The 19,584-nt window shown below is 36.9% G+C and overlaps 1 protein-coding gene across 3 annotated transcripts; it reads left to right on the plus strand.

Moving 5' to 3' along the window:
• The first annotated feature begins 1,211 nt into the window (after positions 1–1,211).
• Positions 1,212–19,584, plus strand: GNE (glucosamine (UDP-N-acetyl)-2-epimerase/N-acetylmannosamine kinase). Of its 3 annotated transcripts, XM_009952155.2 has the most exons (11): positions 1,212–1,403; positions 4,231–4,682; positions 5,830–5,982; positions 6,449–6,661; positions 7,349–7,436; positions 8,504–8,714; positions 11,127–11,256; positions 14,390–14,611; positions 15,593–15,775; positions 16,435–16,551; positions 17,242–19,584. In XM_009952155.2, exons 1-11 carry the CDS (start codon positions 1,240–1,242, stop codon positions 17,475–17,477), a joined length of 2,169 nt encoding a protein of 722 aa, XP_009950457.1. In that variant the 5' UTR covers positions 1,212–1,239; the 3' UTR covers positions 17,478–19,584. The 3 variants fall into 3 exon arrangements, with proteins under 3 accessions (XP_009950457.1, XP_009950458.1, XP_086335086.1); XM_009952156.2 differs by lacking the exon at positions 14,390–14,611; XM_086478960.1 differs by lacking the exon at positions 5,830–5,982.

Genomic DNA, 19,584 nt, shown 5'->3' on the forward strand with positions numbered 1-19,584 from the left:
GAGTCAGAGATGAGTAGTCCTTGTGCATTAATCTGGAAAAAGTTTACTTGCCATTAAACTGGAGTAAAAATTTGAGGTAATATTAGATTTCATACTGAAAGGATACTTACTTAAAATACAGTTGTTTTCGGAAGGAGAACAACAAAAGAACTTAATAAATAGCTGGTTTGATAACCCTGTGCTACCAACTTAGTAGTTTGTTTGGGGGGAGAGGGAATTTGCGTTACTTTGGGGGAGTTATTGCTGTATCCTTTTTTAATAGGCTCTTCTTTTTTCCTAAAATGTTTTTTTCCAATTGCTAAATGAAAAAACAAAACAAAACACCACAATAAAAACAGCAAGGCAAAATGGTGGAGGGTAGGTAAACATTAAAAATTTTTACATAGTTTAATCAGCTACTAAACAAGCTGTAAAACTGGATTGAAGAAAACATCTTGTTACAGTAACTATTGATGTTCCTTGCAAACAAACAGTTTCTGTGGCATTTCTATTGTCAGAAAACCTCTTTTTTTCAATAGGCTGCAAGTTGCCTGATGGTAATCATGATGCTTATTTATCTACTTGTCTCCAAAAGTTGTTGTCTTATTGTAACGTAATATTGTAGTATTGAATACCTTTATGTACTTTGGCCTGCAAAACAGTATGGTAGGACTTCAAAGTCAATGTTTAATTCACTTTACCTCACCAAAGTGTGTTTAACAGATACATAAACTGACTTGGGCAAAAACTTTCTCTCTTTGATCATACAGTCTGTCAGTAGATGTATCTTTTAGCAGTTTGTTCCGTGCTGTTGCTTTCTTTCATGTACCAAAGCATCAATAATTTTTTCACTTTTACAGAAGTTTCTATCTGAACAGCAAAAAGTAATTTTACTGTTTAATTACAGTTGAACTTCATAATACTTAAATATTGGTTATATAGAATTGTTACATAGAATTTTTATGTAGTATTTAGAGAAACAGAGGTATTAAGTTAGTTTTAACTGAAAAAAAAAAAAAAAGAATCTGCCCTTTTTAAAAATCCTCTAATGGTAGCTACTGTAAGCCATCAGTTGTCTGTTATCAATGGATGAATTAGTATGTGTCCACAGTTCTGGACTCCACTTGTGTATGCTGTTCACAAAGTATGCCATTTACTTGATATAAAGGTTATTATTAAAGCTGCTTCTTTTTTTTTTTCCCCCTATTATTTCAGGAAGTGTATTTCAAGAATCTCTCAAAACAGAAACAAAAGGAAGTCATGGAGAAGAATGAAAACAACCACAAACTTCGTGTTTGTGTTGCTACTTGCAACCGTGCTGATTATTCAAAATTAGCTCCTATTATGTTTGGTATTAAAGCAGAACCACAGTTCTTTGAGCTTGATGTCGTAGTGCTTGGTTCCCACCTGATTGATGATTATGGGTAAGGTGGATTTTTGTATTTCTGCCAATCTGTTTCTGGGATGTTAGGGATAACATCATAAACATTAGGTAACAAAATACTTGTCATGATGAATGTACACAAGAAAATTTTAAATTTGTTTTTTCAGATTTTATTTCATTTCGCTGCTTCTTCTGAGATTGCATATTTCTGGGTTTTTTTCAACCAATCTTGGCATTTTAGAAAGTTTTGTGTAAATGCTGTAACAGATCTTCAGCAGGATCATGGACGATATGAAGTGAGAAACTTGGTTCATTCAGATTTCCATAAGAATCTGGTAATTATTGAATGAAAATGTGCTACAGTTTTTTAATTTTCACAGGGAAAATATAATCTTCAGTCATGTTAAGTTGCAGCTCTTCTGCTTTGCATAGGTATTAGACCAGGTACTTACTTATTCCATATGCCAGGGGAATACTGTTACTTCCAGGCTTGTGGAGGAGGGAAAGGATGGTTGTCTCTTTCTGACAAAATGAGTAACTGATAGATATGTTAGGTATGGTTTGGCAGGAGAGATTAGGGTCCCCTCTTAACACCCTATAAGTAGGCAGTCAGATCACCTGCCTGGAAGCATGGAATGTCTTGGTCTAAATCAGTTCCTTTGGAAGGACTTACCACATCCCAGGTGAATATTCTCCTATTTGCTGGGGAAACACCATAAGGAACACCATGCATATCCTTGCTGGGGTTGTGGTTGTTGGTTGATTCATTGTGCTAAGGCTGCATTTACTAGGCTGGGCCCAGTAAGTGAAATAGATAGGAAGATGCTTACTTTGCCAGTTAAAAATCAGACTTCAGCAAAAGAGTTGCAGCATATCAGCATTGTTGAACTTTTTCTTCAAGTAAAGACAATTTTTGGACTTTCCAATGAGAAATTTTGACACTTTATAAGTCAGGGGGTGGGGAAGTTTGATTGCTGCCCATTCTCAGTATAGTGCTCTGTTCCTTGCTTCGTACTGGACGTTGTTTACATATAATAACATGGCAAGGTGAATTCAAAACTAACCTGATGTAAAAAAACAACCAAAGAAAAAACCCATTCAGACTTCTTGCCAGGTGTTGAATTCTATCCTGTCTGACTGGAGAAATAAGGTAATCCCATTTAATTTGCTGAAAAGGAGAAACACGGCCCTGATTTTTGTATGGTCCTGAATCCTTTGCTGTCTGCAAGACTTGTGCAAAGTAATATGAAATACTACTTTTCCAGTTCCAAGGTGTTTAACACCTGTCTCTCTCATGTAAATGATTTGTAATGTGCAAAGCAACAGAGATTTTGATCTGACAAATGTTGTTGCTGTTAGTTGCTTTGTGGCAAGTATTCTTAAACCCTGTTACTGCTTGGGGTTTTTTTCAGGACCTAGCCTTGCACTCTTTAATGTGGGGGATTCTGGAGAATTAGTGGGTCCTCCAGTCGTATGTGTTCTAGTGATTTGAGTAGGGTAATCAACAGTAGCAGAATTCAAATGATAGTGATCCTGTGAGAGGTTTCTTACTGAAAGCTTCAGAGGATAGTAAAAGAAACAGAACACCAAAAAATGCATTCTTGTTTCTTCCCTAGATTTTGACCTTTCAGAAGGGAAAGAATATAGAAGAAAAGAGAAGAAAGTTTTTTGAGATAAATGCACATAGTAGGGAAAAAGGCAGATCTATGAAGGGTAATAGTAAACAGAGTTGGAAATGTAATGCAGTATATGCTGTAAAAATCTGAGCCACTTCACTTGGTCACAAAAGAAGCATTTGCCTTTAAAAAAAAAACAAGTTACCTGACAAAGTTATTTGTAGGAATATATCTTGTGTGTTACAGCAGTGAGAAAAGTTGAATAGATAGATAGGGTTTTCTTTAGTTACGCAGAATGGAGATTGCATCTTTACTTGAGCTGGAGCACTTCATAGTCTTTGCTCAGCTTGCAGATTGTGAGATTTTCATTTGCAGAGAGTGAGTAGCAAGGTGGATTTAATGAAGATTACATTTGATTTAAATCAGTTTAAAAGTGTAATCTTTTGTATAAAATAGTGAATGTGTCAGATGGGTTGAAGACAACATTGGAAAACTTCTGGGTTTTTTCTCTCTTATTCCAGCCAGAGTGTGCAGACTACTTAGGTCAGGTTTAGTGAATGTGGACAATAGGGAATCTTAGACAGATGATCTTTCATATTTCAAATACATAACTGTAAACAATAACAAGTCTCAATATTCAAGGAATGTTTTAATTTTCTCATTATGGAATGAAGCTGGTAGTATATGTGAAAAACTTTTTTTCTGTAGTGTGAAAGCCCGTTTCCTTCGAACTTAAGGCCTCTTTGTGCAGTGATTTCTAAAGTCTAGGAGTTTTTCAGTCTTGCTACATTCAAATACAGAATCTGAAAAATGGGTGCTAGCTGCAGGAGGTTTTCCTTGAACACACAGGCCTCAGCTTTGCATCGTATCTGTTATATTTATACATCTGTCCAGCAAAGTCAAGACATTCATGAGAAGTCAACATGCCTTTTCTGAAAAGAAATCTTGCTATATCTATTCTCCAAAAGGCTCTGCAAACACACGAACAAAGAGTTTGATTTCTGAGGATTTCCAGAGCACATTCAGTGAAGCTCCTCATTAAAGGTGTCTAGAAAAACTTGATGCTTGGAATATGAGGGAAGATCTTCATAAACTTCTGTTTAAATCTTAAAAACTAGTTTCGTCAATGAAGGAGATGTGATAAGCAGGACTTTGTTCAAACCCAGTACAGCTATTCTAATATGCAGTTATTTTGTCAAGCTATGTTGCTGTAAAACCAAGTTGTATTTACCCTGTTCCTCTTACTTTCAGTAATACCTATCGTATGATTGAACAAGATGACTTCGATATTCATACAAGATTGCACACCATTGTGAGGGGGGAGGATGAGGCAGCTATGGTGGAGTCGGTGGGCCTTGCATTGGTCAAGTTACCGGATGTCCTGAACCGCCTGAAACCTGACATAATGATAGTTCATGGGGACAGATTTGACGCTTTGGCCCTGGCCACATCTGCAGCCCTGATGAATATTCGCATTCTTCACATTGAAGGTGGAGAAGTCAGTGGTACCATTGATGACTCTATTAGACATGCGATAACCAAACTGGCCCACTACCACGTGTGCTGCACAAGGAGTGCAGAGCAGCATTTAATAGCCATGTGTGAAGACCATGACCGCATCCTTTTAGCAGGCTGTCCCTCATATGACAAGCTTCTCTCTGCCAAAAATAAGGACTACATGAGTGTTATACGCATGTGGTTAGGTGAGCAGTTGATGTTCTATGTTGTTCATATGACTTTCAACACTAGACAAACTCTAACTAGGTTGTCAGTCTGTGGGGTATGTTGAGCAGTGGCTCTGAGAAAACTACAGGAAAGAAGGAGACAGACTTCTTGCTAGTAAGTTTAAGTTTGCTTAATTGGACATGATTATCAAGCATCAACTTGCTTCTCAAAAAAATAGTATATTTGGTAATAGTATCTAGTATTTCTTCCCTTGTACATTTTATTTTTCTTTTGTTCTGTGTTCTACCATGTATAGCTGGAGAGCTACAAATCTGTCCTAGTAAACACATCTGGGTCTTTTGCCAAATGAAAAAAATAACTCCTTAAATGGGTAATTTCTCTGAGCTGAACGATTTAAAAACAGAACAGGCTGATATGAACAGTTATTTTGGTGTAAAGGATGTATTTAAGTAGAATCAAAGCTATTCAGGGCTAATCTAAAAAAAATCAAAGGGAATTTATATTATGAACATTCTTTTGAGGAATGCACTGCAACAGGGCAACATGCGCCAAAGGTGTTGATGTTTCATACTCATTGACTTACAAATAATTCCTGTAAACAATGGGGTTTTATGTTTGCTTTTTATCTTTGACAAAGCAATATCCTATATGGCACGTTAAACTGTGTAGCTGGAAGCTGGAATTTCCTCTAGATCACTAGGTAAATATTTTGCAGATAAACCTTTTTATTGAATGTACTAAAACAAGTACAACTGACTTTTTTAAAGCAATGGAATGAAGTCTTTGCTTGAGGATGGATAACTGATAGAAAACCTGAGCAGCTTCAGGGGTTTCATGTTATTCCAGATTTACGCTGCTATGAGAACAGGCTTTTGACCCTGGTATAGTCTTGCAAAGCTTTAGATGTAGGCCTGCAAGTTAACAGTTTATTGGGGTTTAAGTAGTGGTCTCTAAAGTTACAAGACTTGCTTAGAGATGCACATAACAAGCTAGATCCTCTTGTTACTCCCTTGAGTTTTATTGCAGCTCTGAAATTTATGTGTTAGATATCCCATTCAGTGCCTTGGCTGTTCAGGCTTTCACACCAGTTTCAAAAATATGTCCTCCCTTCCTCTTACTTTTCTATGCCAATAAAAACACTTTTCTTGGGCTCCATTTGGACAGGTGAAGATGTCAAAACCAGAGATTATATAGTTGCTCTGCAACATCCTGTAACCACAGATATTAAACATTCCATAAAGATGTTTGAGCTGACACTAGATGCACTCATCTCCTTCAACAAAAGAACACTTGTTCTATTCCCTAATGTGGATGCAGGTGAGTAAAATACTTCCATCACACAGGGACACATAACAGATTGTCTTTAAAGCATACATTGGTTCTTATGGAATGCTTTTATCCCAGAACCTCCAGCCAGATGGAAATAGCTGGGTGGTCTCAGCATCACATGTGCATCTGCTGCAGCTCCATGTTCACATTGCTAGAAGACATTTCAGCTTTTCAGTGTGGGGAGGAAGATGAAGGGAAACCATGTGAGATGTAGAAGCAATATTGATGCCTCTTAAATTAAGTAAAAACTACAAAAAGATTTTTGCAGTGGATTTGGGGATCAAAGTTGGGCTTATGTGCCCAGCTCTGCAACTTAGACTATGAGGATAAAAAAAGAACAAAACCAACTCAGAGCTGGCAACTCAATCAACAGGTACTAGCTTCTTTGCATGTTTGGACTTTCAGTTTAATGATAGAGCTTGAATCATTTATTCTACCTCTTGTTTTTCTGTAGGAAGCAAAGAGATGGTTCGGGTGATGAGGAAGAAGGGCATTGAACATCATCCCAATTTTCGGGCAGTAAAGCACGTACCATTTGACCAGTTCATTCAGCTAGTTGCTCACGCTGGTTGTATGATTGGTAACAGCAGTTGTGGTGTCAGAGAGGTGGGTGCGTTTGGTACACCTGTCATCAACCTGGGGACACGTCAGACAGGAAGAGAAACAGGTACATGTTTGCTTAACTACTTCAATTTCTTCATGGTTCTGAGGGTTTTTTCTTCCACTGGATAAAGTCAAATGAATGCTTGACTGGGGCTATATTGCAATATCAGTGCAACATAATTTTTGACCCATTTTAAAGCTTCACTGGCTATTCCTGTATTGTGTTAGTGCTGCTTGGTGTTTTATGTAAGATAATCAGGCTTTTATCTATAGACAAGTTAAAATATATCTCCATTTGCAGTGGCTTCCATTTAGCAGAATAGGCAAAGAATTGTTTTCCTTTATAGCTAGTTTGATGTTTGACATGTATTAAAATTTCACTTTAAAAAATATAAACGCTTTACTGCTTCAGGAAGTGGTGTGGTATTTCACAGAGGTGCAGATATGACACAAATAGCCATTTATCCCATTTTCATTCATGCATTTTTAATTTAATAATAGATTTCTGTTGAAGGCTAATATTCTACTCTCTAGTGTTTTGTAATGCCTGACAGCATATCATAGGAGTCACCATTGCATTACTGGGAGGAAGGGGAGGCACATAATAGATGAAGAGCAATGTTGATCGGGCTGGAGTCTTTCCTGCTCAGAGAAAACAAAAATAATTATTTCTTCATTTCTGAAGCAGTTCTTATCCTCTAATTAATTTGAGGAGCTGACCTGTCCTAATATGTTAAATTTTATCATCTAGGTGAAAATGTTCTTCATGTTCGTGATGCTGATACACAGGATAAGATTCTGCATGCTCTACAGCTGCAGTTTGGTAAACAGTATCCATGGTAAGTACATTCTTACTTCTTGCTTCATTGAAGGGGTTGTTAAAGCAGTAGAGTAAAAGGCATTTAGTTCATCATATTTGGTTGGAGTGCTTATAATGCACTAATCTGAGGCTACAAATTTTTCTTCATTTCACATACCTCATTCAGAATCATAGTACAATGTCCAGTATGCAGATTAGTATTTGTAGAGCAAAATGTTACTAGTAATGTTTTGATATAAATAGTAATTTAACATCCAACAGAAAGTCAAGAGGACAATATTCATATGTTAGCTTAGACTAGCATGATTAAGAGAGCTCGTTCCATAGTAACAGAATAGGGGAGAACATCCTGTGTGTCTGCCTCCGACTCATGCCTGAAGGACACCCTACTTTATAGCTAGATTGACCTCAGACATGATACATAGAGAGTCCTGAGTGCATGCTTCCAGAGGAGCTGCAGTATTATAGCAAGATGCTTTTCGTTATTCTTCAGCCATACAATATTGACCCTCAGTTCTTTAACATAAAAGTTGTCATAAACTTCAGGAGATAATATTTGTCTAATTAAGGACAAGAATTAAAAGTCTGTTTCTTAAGAACCTCAACAGAGTAATAAAACTGAATTCTGTAATACCAAATGTCTGACACCATGTATGATGGTATTTTAAAACCAGACTTACATGTTGAAAACTAACATGAATGTAGAGTTTATGTGGTTGTCATCTGTGTGATAAGTATATCTTGTCTGGACTTGTAGCACATACATAAACTTCCCATAATTTTAGGGGTTTATTATGTGGGTCCTTTCACTAAACTTTTTTTTTTTTGTATCATTAGCTTTCCAGTATTCTACATTCCATGTTTTGTATTCCAAAATGAAGCTAACGGTAAACTTACACAATCTGTTGTGTGCTCTTCTATCTACCATATCCCATGACAGACTTGAGTAATGTGAGCTGCAGAATTGTTATAGTAGCCATATCACGATTTTGTAATGACACAGTCTTACAGCCTTCTGTCATATAAAGAACTTCATAGATTGCAGTGTTATTTCCAACTAAATGAATTTTTTTTTTCATATTACAGCTCAAAAATATATGGAGATGGTAATGCTGTTCCACGGATTTTGAAGTTCCTTAAATCTATTGACCTCAAAGAGCCACTGCAAAAGAAATTCTGTTTTCCTCCTGTCAAAGATAATATCTCTCAAGATATTGACCATATTCTAGAGACACAGAGTGCTCTGGCTGTGGATCTAGGTGGAACAAATCTCCGAGTAGCAATTGTCAGTATGAAGGTAAATATTCTGTTGTGCTTTTAGATATTCTGCAAACTCTACTGGGCTTTGTGGTTGTGTTCCTACAGTAGGGATATGGGCTTCTGATGCAAAAGAGCTCCAAAAGAAAGCAATACTACTGGCTTCTGCTGTTGAGGGGTAAAGTAGGCTTCTCCTCATTTGTTGCACGTCTCATACAGTCTTGCTACAAATTACCTGATGGTTTGTTCTTCTAGGACTGCTTGCAAACTAGCAAAGCCCATTTGCTGGTGCATGGTCCTAGCTGCTCCCTCTCTGTGGGAAGTCATACAGACCTCAAAGAATAGGACAACTTTTTTAGATGCGTTGGTTTCCCTTAAAATGTGACTCAGTTCACCCTGCAACTTTTTGTATGTTAAGCAAAAAACTGAAAGGCTCCAAGAGCAGTCTTTTTACTTCCCTGTTGCCTTACACAGTCATGTGATGGACACACACAACCATTTTGAGTGACATCTAGCAAAGCACTTTACTGAGGGAGAGTGGTGGGTTCATGGTGGGGGGGTTCAGGATACAGAATTTTGCATCTGTTCTACCAAAAGAATAGCCAGTAATAAAAAAGTCTCAGTATTTTCCTGCATAGAAGCATAATCAGTAAGATAGAACTGAGCCTCAGCTGGAACAGTGTTCACTGTAATGCATTACACCACAGAGATGTAGACCAATTGGAGACAGAACCAGGAGGTAAAACAACACAGACATGGAAAAGAGGGAAGAGTAAAAATCCTGAACTCTGCAGCACTTTAAAGATGTGAATAAAACTTCTGTTGAGAAATTTTTGGGTTTTATTCTCGACAGTATTGGACAATTACTCCTGCCATTACACTGCATATTTCCAGCTAGATCAGTTAGACATGGTTACCTGGAAAGAAAAGTAAGTTGCTTGCAAAAAGATGAAGGGCTGTGTAAATTGAACTGATATGGTCCAGAATCTTTGCATTCATTTAAAAGGGGGAGTCTGGCAGATCTTTAAGCTCTTAAAGACAACTTTTAAAAGTATAATTTTTTAGAAGTAAAATTGACACTGCTTTTGCTGCCAACACAGCCTGGAAAATAAATGAATTTTTACAAACCCTTTTCTTTTTGCAGGGCCTAGCTTGAAGTGGCATTTATAACAGTTGAAATGTTAGCAAATCAGAGTGAAAAGGATGAGACTTCCCTAATAAAGTTTACACAACATATAAGCATTTAACAGGGAATGGCAAAGTTGAAGGTGTTGTTTTCTTTTCATGAAGAAAATAACTGAGCTTTCAAAAGCTCCTTTTAAAAGCTGTTGTGTCTTCTGATAATGTTTGCTGCAGCCTTGCCTTCCAAAATAACTTCTGCTGATTCCCCTCCCCCTCCAAACCAAAAGAGAAGAGGAAACTAAACAGGAAAAAACCCAAACCCTATTGCTGATGTGATGCTGAGATGGTGGGTTCTAATACTCAAACCATTGACATCTTGGAATTTTCTAAGTTATTTTGGCAATGACTCAGCTATGTTGCATATAGGCTGTCTTTGTTAATCCTTTTTGCTTAGTTGTATTAATACAATGCTGTTCGCTATATTGTAGAGTACAGGGGATATATTAGTGAGAATAACATTGCTAAGCAGCAGATCTTCTGCAGTTTCCTGGCCTAATCCTGCAATATTAACATTACATTAAGATTAGTTCCTTAGTACCCACAGATTCAGCTACGCATAAAGAATGCTTTTATTACCACCGCATGACTCCTAGAGTTGAAAATAATCTCTTCCTCCTGGACCCTCGCTTCACTGTACAACATAGATCACAGTAGATGGTACTCCAGAAATACTTCAAGTGACTCAGAAGTATAATTGCTTAATAGAAAAGTTATTTCTGAAAGGAAAGAAAATTTTGCATTGAAATTTCTAGCATTTCTCTGTGGCTGACTGTCCTCCTGCTGGTAAAACAGCAGTGTCTGTGACACCATGCAAAACTGTCATGCCGTCAAATTGGAAACATTTTATTCTTAAAGAACTATGGGTTTTCTGTCTTTTGTAGCAATTACTACTCTCTTACTTTTTTTTAACTTTAGTATTGAGCTTAAGTGCATTGCTGTATCATGGTTTGCTCCTAACAACAGTTCCAGTAGCTCCTGTGATAATTCCCTTATACAATCCATGTGTTCCTTAAAATATGTATTTTATTTCAGGAGAAGTTGATTACAGAAGCAGAATGTAATGCCTAATCTTGCAAAGTTTTCCCCCAGAATTGTCAGTAATCGTGCACAGAACAGCCTGTAGGACCAAGATCTAAGGCATGCATGTGTATTTTTTAAAAGAGAGAAGTTACAACTCTCCATTTTCAAGCAGACCTATAGTTTAAATTGAAGAGAAATTTCATCATAAGTACATTTCTGTGGGGCATGTTTTGATGTTTTTAATTTCTAGGGTGAAATAGTTAAGAAGTATACCCAGCTCAATCCTAAAACTTACGAAGACAGGCTAGAATTAATTCTAAAGATGTGTGTAGAGGCTGCATCAGAGGCAGTAAATGTGAACTGCAGAATTTTGGGAGTAGGTAAGTTAATAAATACTTTGTCTTTTCATCTAAGTTTTTCAACATGAAATGAAATCACTACTGAATAATTTAAAACACCACTCTAAACCAGATCCTGTGTATTTTAAGCTTTTAAATTCTATTCTTAACAGAAAAACTTTTTAAAATGTCTGTGAAAATGAGAAGCTGACTATAAAGACTGAACTTGCCCCAGTCTGTAACAGCCATGAAATCAATCTGCTAAATTATATCTAAACTGTATCTAAAATGTGTGGTATATAGATTTTGTGGATTTTGAAGCTCCCAGCAGTCTCAGAATTGAGTCAGATGCTTAGGGTGTATTGAAACAGCTCTTGAAACAACTGCAGCTGACTCAAGTTTCCTCTACTTGTCTGTAAGCCTTTCTTTATGGCCAGGATCAACTATGCAGCAGAATTCTCAAGTTACACTAGGGCAGACTAAAAACGCTAAAACACTAGATTAAATTTGTGGCTAACAGACAAAAGCAGACTTTTTGTTGATTTCCTGTTTATTTATACTGTAGTAGAGTTCCAAGTTAAACCGTGTGTTTATACTAGACAGGACTTCTTCAGTTTAATGATGACTGGGAGCTTTGGTCTTAGATATTACAGTTATTGATGAAGGTGTCAATGAATATGCCCTGGATTTTTAAGGAGGACATAAAGTCCTCATTTTAGCTGAGAAATCCTCCAAAAGAAAAGTAGTTTGCTCCAGATCAAAACTTACTTGAATCACACAGTACAAAAAAAAGTTAATTTGAACTTCTTTTAAAAGTATTTTTCAAAACAACGTTAGGTACAAAGTTGTAAGAAGAAACATGTCAGTCCGCCAGACCAAATCTTTCAGACTATCTGTTGGGTAATACATGACTTACACATCCAGATTGTTTTATTGTGTCCAAATGCTAAATTTTGAAAGCCTCATAGTTCCTGTAGAAGAGATGGTAAACTCTGCAGTAGTCACTACTGCAAGTATCTAAGCACAGTTTACAGTCAGCTATTTTTATTAGGATAATGAAACCATAAACTGGTTTACAGAGGTTTATATATGGGGAAAAAAAATTCCTTTTGTTTGTCATTTTACAAGAATTACATTTCTATTCATTCTTCAGCCCCCTTCCTTCTGTGACTGATTGCTTACTGTTCAATTACTGAGTAATGAGGGGAAAAGTTGTGCTACAGAGTAAGAAGCTTCTTGCCTAGCTATTTTTATTAGCTGCTCTTTGCCTCATTCAGACTCATAGTTTGAATCAGAATACTAGCTGAAATTGATAGTTCTCTTTAAAGAATGCCATACAACTCCTATGGGAATAATTAATGTATTAGACTATGGTTGTTTCCTTAATGCTAATAATCATAAGACAGAGAGTTCCTGTAACTTTGGAGAAATTTTTGCAAGACTGAGCAGAAGGGTTGGACTTAATCTTGGATTTCTTTTCAGTAACACTGTCCTTCTTCCAGCTATCATAGGTAAGGGTAAAAGTAATACTCACTGCAAATGAATGAGGAGAAAGAGCTACTAACAGAAAGCAATGGAAAAAAATGTTTTCTTCCTTTTAGTCCTATAAACTGCTGTCAGCACACAAAATGCTAGCTACATGAGCATAACTTCGACTGAAGAGCTCCCACTAATACAAAACAGGTTTGCAGAGCAATTAAAAAGTACAACTGAAAAAGACTGAAAAAAAGAATCATCCATTTCCAGTATCTTTTTGTCTTGATCAAATAAGTCCAGACTGCAACAGCTCTGCAGTTAGTTTCAATTTTGTTATTTTTCTTGGGTTTTTTTTCCACTTAAAACAAAGCATTTATATTAAAAACAGCTTTATGAAAATGAGGGAGAAGTAAAGACTATTAGGCCCAAAGAACACTAGCAGCTGTTACTGAATTTTTTTAGTTTACAAAACACACTTCTTAAACCAAAGGCAGACCCACATCTATACACAAATACTGCATAGAGGTACTTGCTAGAGAGCTTCTATTTACTGCTATTAGGCAGCATTTTAAGTTCTTTCTGGAGCTGACAGTAGAGAAAAGAGGATTAAGAGATAGCTTCTGCTAATTCCCATAGTTGTTTACATCAATTACAGAACTATGGCATTTAGAAAAAGTAGACATGTTTTACTTAGCTATCACTGAGTTAGCAACTAAGTATTAAATAAGGTTTTATTATAATAAACATTTGGTTCTTAAAATCCTAGGGAGACCTTCACAGATTGACATTGGGAATGTCGTTTGTATTAGGTATTTGCTGACAGGTTCTCAGATTAGTTTTTCTTTACAAAGTGAGATTTTTTGGGATCTCACAGCTTTAATGTTCAATTCAGCTGCTTGCCGTGTAGCTTTTGTGGCTGTTCTCTATTATAATGTTGACCATGGGACTCTGTTTTCTGAACATCTTTAGATAAGTGACACAATTATATAATCTCTGTACAAGAATAATAGCTAAAACGTTCAAATTTTGTTGTCCAGAGCTAAATACCTCCATATCAGAGTGGCCTACTTTTCAAAGATCCTGACAGAGTCCATTAATTTTGGTAGCCTCTCCAACTAGAGAAAACTTGTTTGGCTAATAGTGCCTATTATTAGCCACTATTCTGTTCAGTAGACAAATCTCTGAACACAGTCCTGATTTTTCTGTAGAACAGTGTATTTTTAAGTAGAAATCACTACTCAAAGTCCAGTGATTATTTTTAGTCATTCTAAGTCTTGACAGTTACAGAAAATTTCAGGACACTTTACTATTCTAGGGTTTGAAAAATTTATTTTGTACAGGTTGCTATTGTATGTCTTTCATACATGACTAAAAAGAAACACAAGTATTAAGTGATTTGCTGCAATCCTGCCTGAATTAGGAACATTAATTCTCTGACAAACACTAATCATTACCCATCTAGTTAGTCTTAAGATATTGGGTGCATTGTGATTAGAGCAGTGGAGTTCTATGAATTATCTTTACATGTCAGAAATTGTACTGCCAGTAGTAACTAGAAATCTTTACGTTCATGCTCTGCTTCAAAGCCTAGTATTAGAAATAAAAATACTTGTCGTTGCAAAGAGAAAAAAAGATCTTTTACTTCAAGTATTACACAGACTTAGTTTTGATTTTTCTGCCCTGTATTTCTGTGACTTAGGTGTTTCCACAGGTGGACGGGTAAACGCCCGAGAAGGGATTGTGCTTCACTCAACAAAACTCATTCAGGAGTGGAGCTCTGTGGATCTCAGAACTCCAATATCTGATGCTCTGCACCTCCCAGTCTGGGTGGACAATGATGGAAACTGTGCTGCTCTAGCAGAGAGGAAATTTGGTCATGGAAAAGGAATAGAAAATTTTGTAACACTCATTACTGGTACAGGTGGGTATGTTATAGTTCAATGAAAGTCAACGTCAAAATACCAGCATGATCATTCAGAGGGTCAGCAGATCTTAAAAGCATAAACACGACCACTGTGCCTGGAAAACCCTAATATATTAATGGTTCTTAAACCAAAAATCCTTTTGCTTCTATATCTGTTTGTTTCTTTTAGGGTACTTTTAATTTATTCAGGCAAATTAAACTGTTTGCATAGTATAAGCTTCTTGATAAAAGAAGTTCTGATGCAGCTATGCAGGCAAATAATTTTTTCAAAACAAGGAAAATCTGAGCAACTTTAGCTGGAATAATTTTGATTTTTTCAGCTTTATACCTTAATTTTCTTTCAGCTACAGAAATACAAGTCAGATCAGTATACGCATCTAGAAGTTAAGCAACTGAATATGAGAGATAATGCTTATTATATCTCAAATGCAAATGTGCAGTAACTTTTTTCTCATTTAAGTATATAGTCCTTCAGAATGGTGACAATAACAAACTGATAAATCCCCACCCAGTCTGGGAAGGGGCAGCAGAGGACTGCAGATTTACATGTCCTGGCTCTAGCACACAGGTTTAGCTGTGTAAATACAGCATTAAAACATCTCCTCTGAAATGCAAAATTTTAAGGCCACTTGAAAGGTTACTTTTATGCATAAAAAGCATGACTCAGAAGCTTAAAAGATCTGTCCATAGTAGTTCAGTACCATCCATAGGCTTTTTAAGAAAGGAGAAGCATGATATAACATTTTGATAAATGTATGAATGGGAAGGACCTATGAGCTTGCTTATTAGGTGTGTCAGAGAAGAGTTCTTCAATAACCAGTAATTTGTGATTTCCAGTATAGAAGACCACTGATGCGCATATTTTATCTTGTCTGTACTAGAATAAGCAAATGTCAATGTCCTACAGAATTGGGGCCTTCCAAAACTGTATGTTATCTTTTTTTTTTTAAAATTATATAATTTTTCATATCTTTGCAGGAATTGGAGGTGGAATTGTTCATCAACATGAACTGATCCATGGCAGTTCCTTCTGTGCTGCTGAGCTTGGACATATTGTTGTATCTTTAGACGGACCAGAGTGCCTGTGTGGTAGCCAAGGATGTATAGAAGCATATGCCTCTGGAATAGCATTACAGAGAGAAGCTAAGAAACTGCATGATGGTATCTATGTACTTTATTTTTGAAAAACTGATTACTAAATTACAGTACAGGAAGAAAATTGCAAAGATGATATTAAGAAAAATAGACCTGCCATCTTTTTTCTAGGAGGAGACAAGAGTAGGTGCACAGGCAACCAGATAGGATTCCTGTGTATGGCCAACTCAGGAGCTGCCAAAACCAGTGTACTACAATACAGTTCTTTTTCAGTAATTGCAATACTCAGGCAAGCCACATTAGGAACTCAAAATTACCAGAAGCATGTAGTAGAGTTTAGTCTCTCCTTTTAAAGTGTGCTGACAGGTATTCTGTGGGGTTTGGTTTCACAGAGATTGTCTTTCAGCAATAGCTTCTCAGTTTTAGATAAGTTTGAGAACATTTATATTTTATTTTATTAACTTTTGGGGCTGACAAGACTAGTGAATTACCATACTATAACTGTTTTGAGTTTGATGCCCTGCTTCTACAAGTAGTTCCCTGAATAATATGGATACGACTGCTTGACTGCTTTGGCTAAACTCAGGGTTGGACAGATTGCTCAGGATTCACGCTTCAGTATGCAAGTAAAAGAGATTTAAAGCTCTTAACTGTTTGTCACCTTCCATTTCTTGATTTACCACATCAACGTTTTTTTTCTCTGCCTTTCTCTCCTCTTCAAACAGAGGATCTGCTTTTAGTAGAAGGAATGTCAATGAAGAAGGAGGAGGTGGTTAGTGCTGCACATCTCATTCAAGCAGCTAAACTTGGGAATGCAAAAGCAGACAGCATTCTCAGAACAGGTGAGAACATAGCCCAAAGGGTGGAACCCTCCCATGATTATATTTTTGGGAATACAGAAATGGTAATGCACTGTAACACTACAAACACAACTCTACATGTTGAGGACCTCTCTATATTAAAATTACTAATGGTAATGAAATGTTAAATATAAATGCTAGAGGAAGTGTGAGCAGAAGCGTGTATCAAAAGTCTCTGTTCAATAAGTAAGATGAAAAGCTTCTGCAAAGATCAGCTTAAAGTGAGGTCTCAACATTCTTATATTGGAACATTTGGGGACATTGTTGGCAAGTGAATGAACAAATGCTTGCTTTGAGCAAGCAATGGCAATTTACGTATTACTTGGAATATTTTATTGTTTTACTAAACACAGTCCTCTCAAATGTAGCTGATAGCACTAAGATGGTAAAGCAATGCTTCCTATTTTCTTTTAGCTTACAAGTGTGGTAATGCATTGCTTTGTCTTTCATCTGTATCATTGGATAACGCACTATTGTGCAATAAAATTGCCTTTTTTTTTGTCTTTTAATTTTGGAAGAAAAATTAATGGTAAACTCTATTGCCTGATAACATAAACTCAAAACTAACTGGTGTATGGAATAGAACACTTCCTTGACAGTGTCATATTTCAACTACTGATACTGGACTGCTTTGAGTATTCTAATTAATTTCTTTTTACTTTACCTTTTCAGCTGGGATGGCATTAGGCCTTGGAGTTGTGAACATTCTGCACACCATGAACCCCTCTCTTGTGATCCTTTCTGGAGTTCTAGCTAGCCACTACGTTAATACTGTCAAAGATGTGATAAATCGACAGGCTCTGTCCTCTGTTAAAACTGTGGATGTGGTGGTCTCAAATCTAGCAGATCCTGCTCTTCTTGGGGCTGCAAGCCTGGTACTGGATTATACTACACGTAGAATATACTAGGTACCTGGATGAATTACAGAAAAAGACTATTCAGATTCCGAATGGGTGGAGGGAATTTCTTTGAGAGCAGCTACTGAATCAGAGTAGTGTTTTGAATAGTTAGTGACTACTTCCTAATTGAGGTATTATCTTTTTGTATTTTTCCTAAATTTCATCTGACTTCATAGGAACTACTGTGCAATTCTGTTGGGTTTTTATCACCCATATGTTGCTTTAAGTGTAGCTGAATTATTTATGAGCATATCTTGATATATGGTGGGTAATATGTGTATGATGTGTCAAATTATAGCTAACACTTGGGGATCCATATCTCATTTCCCACTTATGTGAAATGAGAAGTCTACAACGTGACCAGCTTTTCAGCTTCTAGGCTTCCACCTGTGAAGCAAATACGATGTAATCACCAATAGCAGGTAGTAATTTCCAGTGGATGGAAATGAGGGAAATTGCCTCTACAATCAAAAAGGCTGCATCTGGAAATTGTGGTTCATGATGGAGTGGGTGGAGGCAGTTATTTATTATATCATCTTTAGAGGGCAGAGTCCCATTTTAAAAGCTTCGCATACAAAGAAAAAAAGACCATGGTCTAGTGAGCTTACAGCCTGCAGAGCAGTCCAAACTGACAAGTACAGCAGTAAGCATCCTTGTCTTCTGGCTATGGCCAACAGTAAATTATTGTTTGAGGTTTCTCAAGGGACTTAAGTCTACTACTTTACCAAATTACCAGACAGGGGACTGTTTATTCTTTGGTAGCCAGATATGGCATATCTGATCATAAGACTCTGCCTTTCAGGAACACTCTTCCACTTCAGAGTGACATAGTACATTGCTGGTGACTGAAAGTACACTGTTCTAGTCCTGCATTCACCATTAGCTCAGAGGACGGAAACTAAAATCTGAGCCTTATCCTCACCTTCCACACATTCAGAAGCCTGGGAGCAAAGTATGTCAAATACCAATGAAGGCTTGGCTAGGTAAACCACAGTTTATGTTTCTTTAACTAGTCCTTCTTGATACATAGCTCTGTCTTTATCAATCTACATTTTAGCACACTTTCAAGAAACTGTAGAAATAACTAATTGACAGAAGGATAAACTGAAAAATGGACCCATTGAATTGATAAGCTATCCCAGAAAAAAAGGTACCTGTGGAGGAACAGTCACAAGACCATCCCCTGTCCTGCATTTAATGGCCTATTTTAGCATCTAACTCAGCCACTGATGATATTCTTAGAAACCCAGTAATGCACCAGTAGAGGGGAATAAAAGGGGCTGTATCCACACTCGAACTTTTTCTCCAACCAAAATGAAACAATCTTTTGCAACCACTGCCTTCTGCTGTACAATACTTGGACTGAATAGCTGTTAGTATAGTGAACCACTCTACTAGCTAATTCTGGGATATAATCTACACAAGTCACCTTCACTTCATCCTCTTTTCCACAGGGAATGCTTACTGAGAACTCATATCTTCACAGTAGATTTTAGAAACACCACCAGGGCTCCTTGATGTCTCCAGGAATAATTGTGCAGCCTCTATATCATAGTTTTTCTCAGAGTCCACAAATACTGGCTTTTAACCATTTGCAAAGTTGTAGTAGGCTTTATGTCAACAGGGGTTCTTAGTTTCTTTCCTATGTGTTTTGGTTTACTTGGTGATTCCCACTAACTTCAATACCAGAGCAGTAGCTTCATGAGCAGGTCAAGGAGAAATAGTCTTTGCTCTACGGTGATAATAGCTTAGGTCAGGAGTAACAGTATTGAGGTTCTAACAGAGGAGCCTTGTCACTTTATTTTTCCATCTAGCATCATAAGGAGTGCCTGACTAAAAGGGAGACCAGGCTTTTGCTTTCCAGTGCTCTGGAAAAAAAGCTCTGCATTTTTAGTATCTCAGACTCCAGATAATTTTTCCATAGCAGCTGAAGGGAGGGTGCAGGCATAGAGAAAACATGCTAGACTAAAACACATTTGAAAAATTTTACCCTAAACACCTTTAACATCTAGTCCTGTTAAGTGGTTCTTCAAATGCTTTTGAAAATGTTTTTTCTGTCAACTGGACAAGAACCTACTGCATACATGCAAGTGGTGCAGAAGTCCTTGCAGTCTTC

Source organism: Leptosomus discolor, chromosome Z (genome assembly GCF_034619465.1).
Source record: "Leptosomus discolor isolate bLepDis1 chromosome Z, bLepDis1.hap2, whole genome shotgun sequence".
NCBI classification, from domain to species: Eukaryota; Metazoa; Chordata; class Aves; order Leptosomiformes; family Leptosomidae; genus Leptosomus; species Leptosomus discolor.